The 12,156-nt window shown below is 47.7% G+C and overlaps 1 protein-coding gene across 1 annotated transcript in view; it reads right to left on the reverse strand.

Moving 5' to 3' along the window:
* NMNAT2 (nicotinamide nucleotide adenylyltransferase 2) overlaps window positions 1-11,938 on the reverse strand; it is a 112,255-nt gene extending 100,317 nt beyond the window's left edge. The window contains exon 1 of the mRNA XM_037035132.1: window positions 11,747-11,938. Within this exon, the coding sequence (XP_036891027.1) occupies window positions 11,747-11,831 (85 nt within the window). The 5' untranslated portion in view covers window positions 11,832-11,938. The remainder of the gene's footprint in view (window positions 1-11,746) is intronic.
* Between the last annotated feature and the right edge of the window lie 218 nt (window positions 11,939-12,156).

The following is a 12,156-nucleotide window of genomic DNA, read 5'->3' on the forward strand; positions in this document are numbered from 1 at the left end:
TGTCTTTGCCAGTCACTCTGATCTCACTGGCGGTTGGTTAAGTCACCAACAATGACTAAAAGGAGAAGAGCAAATTGTTCTACACAAGAGGCCACCGCTCTGGAGACTTCTGGGTGCTTGTCAGAATGTCCAAATGCCCGGGCCTTCCTGAGACCCCAGCCTGCTCACAGCATCTCTGGTTGGCAATTGTCCGCCCTCCTTTGCCTTTGAGCCACTTCCCAAATCCCCCACTGACATTGGAAACAGACCTCCAGGATGACTGCATGCTGGCCCGAGCAAAAGACATCACGGGACAGACACTGGCAACAACTGCTATTACCCTATTTACCCATCAGTGACTGTGGGCCAGACAAGGGATTCAAAGAGGTGGGAAAGGTGAGGGAGGGGCGGCTGGGGGGTGGAAGCTAAGGGCAGCAGCCAGAGGGCCACCAGGGGAGGTGAGGGGTCGTTGATGGAAGAGAGATGAACCTGATACCATAAGGGGAAGGATCAAATTCCTTCTCTCTAGAGCTGAGTGGGGCACTTTGGAAATGGTTGGTGATTGGTCCTGTAACCCTCAGTTATCTCTTCATAAAACCTTTGGTGCAATTGACTGCATTTAGACTTAGGGACTGGATCTGCGGTTCTGCAGGGGGAGCGATAGGGCCCTGCGGCCCAAGGGGAGAGCCAGGCTGTCAAAGGTGATGTTGTAATACAGTCACACTATTTCATTGAATCCTCACAACAGCCCAACAAGGTAGGTATTATCATACTTGTTTACGGCGTGTGGGAGTAGGAAGTTATTGAATAATTATCTGTAGACACTCTTGCCAACTACAATGCCAAAGAAGGGAGAGAGTTTTATATTTATGTCTGTCCACACTGACTCTTTGAGTGTGGCTACTTCACGGTCGTCACCCAGGAACCTTCCCAATTGGCTCCCAGTTTTCTGTTTCCCTCCAGTGACTCCTGGTTCTGATCCGACACCCTCCCATTGCTCCTCTCTGTCCTCTGGACTCATCCCAGGTCTCTCTGGGGGTCCGCACAGTCCTTTGGCCCTTCCACACTGAGCTGCCTTGGGCAGGATCCCCAGAGCAATGTAGGCGTCTCGGCACACACACCCACAGCCCCTAACACAGAACTGAGGGACCCACAGCGCAAGGCAGCATCTTGCAGGAATTAAAACAGTGACCCCCAGAGTCAGAGCCTGTGGGTCCACATTTCGGCCCACAGCCCTTGTTGCGTGGCTGGACACACGTTTACCTCACTTCTCTGATCATTAGCTTAATGAGAAGGTTAATAGGATTGTTGTGAGAGTTAAATGAAGCAAGGCGAGGAGAGCACTTACAACAGTGCCTGGCACAAAGTAAGTGTTCAGTGAATGTTAGCTCGTGTGTTAGTGGATACTGATTATTTATTGGAAAGTATGAAAAGAACTGGTCACAACACAGGCCCAGAAGATTTCCTTGATGTCAGGGATGCCTGGCCGTGGCTGCTCCTCCCTCCAAAGCAGGAAGAGTATCTACGGTTTCAGCCCCCACAAAAGCCTTTGGGCATGAGCCCTCTGGGGCTGGCTCAAGCCTGGGGAAAAGGAAGGGGAACGGACCCCGAGAGATCGCCTAATTGACAAGTTGGGTTTTCTTGTTTCTTCCACATCCCTTTAATTACTGAAGTCCAAACTTTACTCCAAAGCTATTTTCATACAATGAAATGATTCCTCATAAGCAACATCATGTCACATACTCTTTTTCCCTTTCCCAGCCTTTTCAAACACAGTATCTTTATGCACATTTCTTTAAAAACAAAAATTTTTTTATCACAATACACTGAAATAAACAATTTGTATCTAAAAGAGAGGTGTGGTGGAAACGGCTATGGATTGTACTGAGGGGGATAGACGCAAACGAAGGGCATCAGTGCTTGCAAAACAACAGTAAAATACGCCATGGCCACAATGGGGGGACGGCCCACTCCAAGACTGTCCTTACCGGCTTCCCACCGTCTCGTCCCCATCCACAGTTAGAGCCACCATACAATCACAAATGAAACATGAACCAGCCTTAATAAAAACGAGTGCAGCTGGGAATGGAAAAGTCCCCGCGGACCAGCCAACCCAGCCCGTTTTATGAATATTCAGAGGCACACGATGCGCCGGGCAAACTGGGATAGTGGGTCTCTGCGTTCCCCAAAGGGTTCAGCCTGGAGTTCTTTATTCACCACATTTAAATGCAAATGATCACAGGACTGCGTAACAATACACTTTGAGAAGTTGATTTAAAACAGCACGGGGAAAGGATTAAGGGCCTGATAAGAAGGATTTTCTTTTAATTTCCTATGGAGGTTAAAGTCAGGCCAAGCAGAAGCCCAGAATTCCAACGAAACTAACTGCAGGAGCCAACCTTGTCAACAAGCACAGTTCATTTATTTTCCTCTTTTTGTGAAGAAATAGAGGGGAAAAGTTCATTTGTTTACTTTTTGTTTGGTTTATCAAAGACAAGCAGGACTCCGGACGGGGGTGAGCTTACGTCACACCAAACTGATAATAATACAAGCAAGAGCCCAGAAACTTGACCCCTAACCTGTGCCATCCTGAGGGTGAAGGCAGGCCCATAGAAATACTGCAAACTGTTTCCAGACCCTTCTTCTGATTTGTCAGATCCCCCAGGTTGGGAACCTTGGATGTAGGGACACCTTCTGACCCAACATTCGTGGCTTTGAATGACAGGGGATGAAGAGTTGAATGTTGGAAGCTGGGGGAAGAATGTCCCACTGTGTCCAGGGGTGGCCACTGTGGAGGGAGCCTCACAGCTCCCGCATGACCTGAGAAAGATGGGAAAAGCCATGAGTCCCTTGCTTTAAAGGCAATGTCAATGCCAAAGTGTCATCCACTGTTGACTGGCACGGAGGCAACACTCGAAGATGGAAATTAGACATTGTCCCTATACCAGCTTCATCTGCAACCCAAACTGTCAAGCAATCAAGCATGAACTGGGGAGGAGAAAGACCCAGCCTGCAAACGATGGTCATACAGACAGAGAAGCAGGTAAGTACTAGCTAAAAGGATCTCTCACCTTGAACTGTCTGGGATTTGCTTCAAAAGGCAATATAAGGCAGGGATGGGGCAGTGGGTAGGGGTATCAATGAATCGAGGTTGGCAATGAACTGATAATAATTGGAATTGGGTGACAGGTACATTGGAGTTTACTATATCATTCTGTTCACTTTTGCATGTGTTTGGAAGTTTCCAGAAGAAAATTACTTTTTTTGTTATTTGATTTTTTTTAAAGATTCCACCTGCCCAATTTAAATGTGACACTGCCTACCCACCTCTGTTGGGACAAAGTCACCATTGCAGAGGACAAGAGCCCTCTTCCTGCTCCATTCGAGCCCAGGAAATGGCAATGCTAATGGCAGGACCATGAAGGGAGGGGTCCCCCAAGACAGGAAGAAAGTTCGTGGTTCAGTCCCCAAACCAGGACTTACAGACGTGAAACAAGAGTCGTCTGAAGCTCTCAATAGAACCCATTTGAAACATAACAGCCTGTGCTGTGAAATATTAAGGAACTTGATGATTCAAGATTGCAGAGACTTCTAGTCTCAGCCCTGACTGGGAACCTGCAAAGTTCTTATTCTAAAGGCAAAATGTCACTCCAGTGTGTGGTTGACATTATCTCATATAACTAAGCACATCCGCTGACTGCAAAGGTGCAGAGGTTACCAGACCCTGATGGTACACCAGTCACTTTCTTTGTTGGCTTTTCACCAGACAGATTTTTAAATTAACAGCACTAGTCTACCAAATCTAGCAGCTTAGTCTGCCCAACTAATTGGTTATTCAGAACGTCAGGACATTTTAGCATGCAGGTACCCATAGCTTGCCTTACCAGATTCTATTAGAAAGAGACAAACACAGAGCCACAGGTAAAAGGCACATCCAACAAGCGAAGTTCAATAATAGATGAGATAGCACACACCAGGGCCGCAGCAGAAAGCAGCGTCATGAACTGGATATAACATTTAAAGGGGGATCTAGACAATGAAGATACGGTCAAGGGCAATGACCTAGGCTGTTATGAAAAGTAGCAATGGCAATGGACGTCCAGCTGAAGGTATTGGGGCTTGCTAAGCCAACAGAGAAGACTGGAGAGGACAGAGCAGCTGCCTCCAGCTACTCAAACGCCCCACAAATAGAGGACAGATCAGACCTGCTCCTCGGATTGCAAGGCAAAGAACTAGGGCCAACACCGAGAAGTCTTGGGGAGGCCAACGTCAGCCCAGTAGAAGGAACAATCTTGAAAAAAGTAAGACTGAGCCAAGTGCTATTTGGCTCGTTCAGGACACAGTGCATTCCCTGGAAGACCTCAGGCAGAGTTTGGACAAACACTTGGGAGGATGTTCTACAGGGATCTCACGACTGGATATGTATCGGCATGATTTTGGAAAACGCCTTCCAAAGGAGATTCTGTGATTTCTGCAGATGAAAGCTTCTACTTGGCAAACCAAGGTTTTCCATCCATTTGTTTGAGGTAAATAATATACCAAGCTTCCCTTTGCCAGGTGCCATGTCCCTCAAACCTGTTTCAAACTGAGAATAGATAAAAATAAAACCCAACTCCTCTGCCGTCCTCAAACCACATTTGCCTCACGGAGAAACTGCTCCTAGGTGCACCATACCTCTGCTTAAAGCAGCCAGTAAACAGTTTTCAGGATTAATTTCGTCCTGGACCCTGTATTCTTCACCCCAGCCCAGACTTCACAGCTCTCAGACGTGACCTGCAGCTTCCCTGTGGCTGTCCAGGAAGGCTCTGCTCTGGGACAAGGTTCCACTCCAGGATGAAGGAGCCCTCCTACCCCGAGTCTCAGTTTTGAGGTCCCCGAGCAGTTGCTATTTGTCCTGTCTTCTGACTCTGTCATTCTTGAATCTCTTTGTCTGTGTTTTCCAGTTCCCAAATTCTTGTCTCATTTCTGATCACCTATGTGGCCTAAACTTTTTTTAAAGATCTTATTTATTTATCTTTAGAGGAGAAGGGAAGGAGAGAGGGAGAGAAATATCAATGCATGGTTGTCTCTCATGTGTCCCCTGCTGGGAGCTGGCCTGCAACCCAGGCATGTGCCCCGACTGGGAATCGAACCTCGATCGTCTGGTTCGCAGGCCCACGCTCAACCCACTGAGCTACATCAGCCAGGGCTGTTGCCGAAACTTTGAGATTCTGAGTATTCCTAATCATCCATTCATTTGAAAAATATCTATAGTATCTTCCACGTGCTTACATAGAGAACCATACTAGGCACCTTAGGAGACAGAGAAAACCATAGGACTTTGGCAAAGGCCCACATCTGATAGAGAATGCGAAACGTGGACCGAAATAGCTACAACCCACAGTACAGTGTGCTAAGTGCTATAGGAGAGGTACAAACCCAGTGTCATCAGAGTTCAGAACGAGGTGAGGTGCTGCAGAGAAACGAGATGTGACTGGAACCACAGCTTGTAAAAGCCTGATGCAATTAATGTGCTCATGTTTTTACAAAAATCCTCAAATATTAGGGCATATGAAATATTAGATTTAAAGAAGGAAATAGCTGTGAATCAGAACAAGGGTGTTCTGGGGGAGTATATGCAATGTTCGATAGCAGAGAAATGCCCGCCATTAGCCAGGGGGCTGATAAGAGCCCAGCGTAAGCAGGACAGGAGAGAACCATCCCCATTCTGAGCATGGCCATTTACAAAGTCAGCCAGAAACATTACTCAATACAATGATGAAATTGGTACTACATTTGCTGCTTAAATGAGTCTTTTTAGAGATTAAGTTTACACTGAAAAATGGTTCCTAAAGAGTCCCTCTGGGTAATGCATTTCAACGGCACTTTGTATTTTTAGAACCCTTTAGACTCGCTCCCCATCCCAACCTCCCAAGGTAGACAAACTTCTTCTCTAGACAACCAGATAGCAAATATCTCAGACTCTCATTCCATAGGCTTTCGGTTGCAAGTGCTCCACTCTGCTGTTATAGCATTAAAATAGCCTCAGGCGATACTCATGTGACTGAGTGCGTTATAAATAAAACTTTATTTACAATACACACACTAAACCTTGAATTTCACATAATTTCCATGTGTCATAAAATAATATTACCATTTTATGTTTTTTCCCTACCATTTAAAAATAGAAAAGTCATTCTTAGCTTGCAAGCCCCATTTGGCCAGTAGGCTGTAGAGTTTGCTGACCTGGGGTTAAATCAATCGCACTGTTTACAAATGATAAAACAAAGGCTGAAGGAGACTAAGTGCATTCTCAAATCAATAGCAATTTCATTTATTAATTTCCATATAAAGAGAAATAATGAAGCAGTAGGAAAAAACGGTGACATTTACCCACCCTTTATAACATGACTCACAGCACAGGAAAATCATGTATCATCTATAAGCTTCAATTCCTTGGGGCAAGTAAATAATTTTTAAACTGTGTGCTTAGCAAGATTGATTCATGGCAAATGAATCAATTATGTCTCAGGTTGCATTGTCTTTCTTAATTTTAATTTAGCATAATGCCAATCTCTACAAAAATTTGCCCTGTTGTAAAGATCTTGCAGTTCATGCGATGAGCCACACACCACTAAATATGTATCAACACATAAATATTTCAAAAGAAATGTGAACAGCTATTGATGTAGTTTAATCTCAGTGCTCCATGGGATGAGGAATGCACCTTTCTGTAGGCACCAAGAGGAAGGGGTGGGAAACTGTTGACCAATAAAACATTGGAAAACGCATTCCCTGCCCCCCACTGGAACGTCATTTGTGTGGGCCTTCAAAACAAGATGCTAAATTTCAAGGTCACAGAGACTCACCCGCTTCATAGCAAGAGCAGAAATGTACTTGTTGGAGACCCCTGGAAGGGTCACAGCTGAAAACAAGGGTCAAAGGGAAGGCTCTCTTTTTGGTCCTTTTGCTTCAGAGAGTCCAGTGTGTAGAAAAGAGAGTGGGCACAGGATCCAAAGTCCACAAAATCATGGAAAACCACACAAAGGTGAGTAGTTTCCATGGAGTTCACCAAATCTAAAATACTCGGACAAGGAGGCAGCTGTCCTTTGAAGTAAAAAGCGGGGGAGGAGTGCATTTAAAACCTGGATGAGAACAACTTCCCATCCGAACAGTTAAGTAGTTGTTTGATTGTTTGGGTGGGCTGTACAGCAGTATATTTTCTCACTCGTCTATTCCTTCAAAAGACACAGCCTGAACAATCCACAATGGTTCCGTTTGCAAAAATATAAATAAAGAAATAAAACCATGAAGAAGAGGAAGAGAACACCTATTTCAAAAGGTGACATAAAAATACCAACACAATTAAAAATAATAAGAACATTAAAATGATTAGATAAAACCGTGGTGGCAGATCCCTAACAAAGGGGACTTTTGGGATTGAGTCCCACATCGGAAATGTACTTTCTCTGCCCGTCTGCCTTCGGGGGCTCACGAAAAGTGCTGGGTGAATTCTCAGCTCTGGCACTGCCCCTGCCCACCACCTGTTTTGTGGCTTTTTCATCTCACGCACTCACTCCAGTCATTTAGCCAGCTCCTTGGAGACCCCTTTAATGAGCTAAGCCATTTGGGGCCTTTCCGCATATCTTGCTTTCAGCCCAGGAAGCCATTCTCCAACCTCTCCACCGGGCCGGCCCCTTCTTTCAAGCTCACTCTCACTAACACCTGTGCTGCCACCCTGCCCAGGGTCTTCCTTCATGCTCCTACCTGACTTAATTCTCACCTCTTTCATAGCACGTAGGATTCGAACTGCTATGTTTAGTTCGTTTATCTCCTCTACTGAAGAGGAGGTTCCTGAGGCATGAGAAGGAGTGTGTTGAATTTCCATACCTCCGAGGCCTAGGTGGTGCCTGAGGCACATTCACAACTCAGTAAACATTTATGGAATGAGTCAAGGGACGCTGAGTCTTTCCACAACTAGACCCTTCCGGTGGCAGAGAGAATATAGACTCGAGGTAATGAAGGGAGGTCATTCTAACAGTTTATGCATCAGACATTTATTTAGCATCCGCTGTGTCCCAGGTGCTGCCCTGGGAGCCTGAGGTCCATTAGTCAGCAGAGTAGATGAAAACCCCTGCCCTGTGAAGAGCTCACATTCTAGCTGGGGAGACAGGCACTAAACAAGAAACACAATAAAGAAATAACATGCTCTGTTGAAAGGCATTAAGAGGTAAGGGGAAAAGATGTAAGTAGAGCTGGAGGAGGGGTACTGGGATGGGTGAGTTAGGATTTTAAATTGCGTGATCAGGAAAATAGAATGTGCCAAATGGACGATGAGAAGGTTATAGTTGGGCAAAGACTTTGAGAAGGAGAGTCCTTTAGACTTGGGGGTTCGTGTGAATGGTCATTCAGGCACTGGGAACATTCAGTACAAAGACTTTAAAACCAAAGCAGGGTGGTCAGTGGGGCTGGCTAAGAATGAGTTAGAAAGAAGCCCTGGCTGGTGTAGCTCAGTGGATTGAGCACAGGCCTGTGAACCATAGGATTGCAGTTCGATTCCCAGTCAGGGCACATGTCTAGGTTGCAGGCTGGTTCCCTGCAGGCCAACTCCCAGCAGGGGACGCACAAAAGTCAACCATACATTGATGTTTCTCTCCCTCTCTCCTTCCCCTCTAAAGATAAATAAATAAATAAAATAAAATAAAATAAAAAAAGAATGAGTTAGAAAGACGTGTGCTGGGACAGGAGGGGAGGGGAGAAGGGTGGCAGATCGTGAAGGCTTTGTAGGCCATTGTAATAATTTTTAAAGATTTTATTTATTTATCTTTAGAGAGGAAGGGAAGGAGAGAAGTATCAAAGTATGGTTGCCTCTCATGTGTCCCCTGCCAGGAACTGGCCTGCAACCCAGGCATGTGCCCTGACTGGGAATCGAACCGCAATCGTGTCATTCGCAAGCCTGCGCTCAATCCACTGAGCTACACCAGCCAGGGCTCATTGTAATAATTTAAGCCACTTAAGAAAGGCCTTTAGCCTCTGAACATCAGTTTTTCATTTGTGAGATGGAGATCATGGGGCCTTTCTCATAAGTTTGCTATCAGTAATGTGTCCTAACATGTATGAAAAGGCATTGCAAACTAGAAACTACTCTACAAAAAATAAATCACAATATTTATCACAAGGTCAAAGATTCCCATAATAGATTCTACAAAAAAAGTTTAATATGTATTTTGTGTTCATGTTACCTATTCATGTGTATATGTGCTAAATCCTTTATTAGGTTATAATACCTCCTTAAAGGCATGTGATCATACCATTTCCTTCTTCCACCTTGTTCTCTGAATTATATGTGACTAATGGACACTCAAAAGGTTTTATTGGCAGATTGTTCTTTTTCCGCAATCCCAATTAACAAGCAGTTACTACTTTTCAGCCCTGGCTGGTGTAGCTCAGTGGATTGAGCATTGGCTGAGAACCAAAGGGTCAGTGGTTCGATTCCCAGTCAGGCCCCTGCCTGGGTTGCAGGCTGGGTCCCTAGCAGAGGCCATGTGAGAGGAAACCACACACTGACATTTCTCTCCTTCTCTTTCTCCCTCCCTTCCTCTCTCTAAAAATAAATAAATAATCTTTAAAAAATAAGATATTTTAAAAAGTCTCTTTTCACCTATGCCATTTCTAAACCTCCATATTGTAATCCATGCCTAACCCCCACATATTCTACCCTCCAAAGTCACCATGAACTGGCAGGTCAACATTGACTTAACAAAAGCCTTTATATCATTGTTACCAAACTCCCTTCAGCTGCAAGAGACAAGCCTTGGTTTTCAGTCTAAAGCTGTCCTCATCGCATCCCAAAGGAGGCCGAATTAACTCCATCCTCAGCCCCGAGAAGAAAAGAGGAGTGCCTGCTGGCTCTCTATAGATTCCTGGAGCCAAGGCGTTCCAGAGGGAAGTCCATCCCTGTCTGGGCCCCGGAGAGGGGTGCAGTACATCAACATAAAATGACCAGAAGGAGCACGGAGAAAGGGGAAAAGAAGGACAGGGGTGGAGGCACCAGAATCAAAAGAAAGTGAAAGTACAGGGTGCCCAGGGCTCTGACATTTCTTTACAAGACTGATAAGATGCTCTAGTCTAGCCTGATGCCTAACAAAAAGTCTTTACTTAATAAGTAAGTTGGCATTAGCTCCTAACAAAACACCTTTAAAAGCTGAAAGGATGGTGAGGAAAGGCTGACTACCTCTCGGTCTCCCTCCCTGAAGCCTAGGAATGTGTCTGCCGGATCCGCCCTCGGCTCAAAGTAATTCTATATTCTTTTCTTGAGGGTTTTAAATAAGTGGACCCAGTTCAACGCACATTTTAGGCTTAACGAGTCATTTTTAGTGTAAGACACCCCTCCCAGTCTTCACCGATATGATGTGGCTTTGGTGAAAGAGCCCTAGGAGAGCTCAGCAATCCTCCGGCTCCGGGTAAACACGTGTGCCCGCAGCCAGCTCCGGCACACCCTGCGTTTCAGCACCGCCGCCTCTGGATAGCGCCCCGCGGGGAGCCCAGGTCGGACCTCCTACAGTCACTCATCCATCCCCAGCCCACTCGTTCTCCTCCTCTCTCTTCCCTCGGTACCAGCGGGAAAAGCACCCCCCCCCCCAACTTCTAACCTCTCTTCAAGCCTACTTCTAAAGCGACCTCCGCGTCCCTCCCTCAGGATCTAACCGCGCACGCCCCCGCGCCTTTGGGTCCTACCGGAGCAGCATCAAAACCGCGTGGTTTACCCAGCGGTGGCCCGAGATCTCCGACAGGCATCGGTCGTCTTTCCCTTACCCCAGCTAATCCCAAACCAGCAGCTAGGGGCCCCCGCCCGATTTCTCGGTCTCCAGGTCCAAAGCCTCCAAGAAACAAACGGCGCGATTATGCGCTTTGCCCCCGCCCCAACTTGAGGGCGCGCGCGCGCGCGCGCACACACACACACACACACACACGAATTCATACACACACTCCGCACGCCGCAAGCCTCTCGGGTGCTATCCTCGCCCTAGGCAGAGCCTCAGCTAACTTGGGTCCAGATCCATCACACATCAGTTCGCAAAGGGCCGCCCGCAGTGGCCTCCCCGCTGCCCCCCTTTCCTGGGCAGCTGGGGTCCCCGCAGCCAAGCCCAAGCTGGCCAGCAGTCCCCCTCACCCCACCCATTCATTCAGCCATCCAACCTCCCGCGGGCAAAACACGGTGCACCACCCTCAAACCTTTCGCCCCTGGACCGCCCCAACCACTGTCCAAGCCCGAAATTAATCTCCTCGAAGCCCCAGCCGTGTTACTGGAGTGTTGTGAGTGTGTGTTTGTGCCTCCGATGCACATCTATTATTTAACTCCTTCGAGCTCCGCGCCCAGCCTAAACCAACACCACGTTATCTCTGTCCCTCTCCTCCCTTCTCCGCGCCCAGCCCCGGACCCCATCTCGATCCTCTTCAGCCAAGGAACCAAACCACGGAACATCCGCACCCCGGTTCTCCGACCCTCGACCGAGTCCACACCAACACTCACCTTCCTCCCTTCCCCTCCCCCACCTCTTGGTCCCCGCAAGCCGGGTCTGGCCCGAGCAAGAAACGCTTGGAAAAGCGCAGTCTGCGTCCCCTCCCGGGAGCCCGGAATCGAGGAGCTGACTTCCGACCCGCGGGGTCAGCCGGCGCACCCCTCAGAGGGGCCATGCGCCTCCCAGCTCCGTCGCCCTGGAAAACACCGGCGCCGGGGAAAGCAGACAGGCGGAAGCAGCCTCCGAGGGTGGGCGGGAGGACTCACCGAACATCTGAATGTGTCCTTTGGTGATGGGATTGAAGCTGCCGCAGGCAAGCAAGATAACGTGGGTCTTGGTGGTCTCGGTCATGGTGCGGGTGGGTGCCTCGCGCTGGTCCTGGGGTCCCTTCTCTTTTTGTGTCCGGACGCCTGCAGAGGGAGAAAGGAAGGCGAGGCTCCGGCTCGGATGCTGTGGACTCCAAGGAGCCGCTCCAGACGCAAACCGCGTCACTCCCCGCCTCCCCTTAACGCTTGCATCTCCGGCAAGATCCGAAGCTGCTTTTGTACTGCTCTGCTCGGTCCTTCTCCTTTCTTCCCAGCTTCTCACGGTCTCTCGCCCTTCCTTTCTCTCCCCCCCACCCCACCTCACCCCTTGTTCTCTTTATTAGTGTTTATCTGCAGGACAGAACGTGGTA

This window comes from Sturnira hondurensis, unplaced genomic scaffold (genome assembly GCF_014824575.4).
Source record: "Sturnira hondurensis isolate 20B ecotype Veracruz unplaced genomic scaffold, ASM1482457v3 Scaffold0022215, whole genome shotgun sequence".
Taxonomy (NCBI): Eukaryota; Metazoa; Chordata; class Mammalia; order Chiroptera; family Phyllostomidae; genus Sturnira; species Sturnira hondurensis.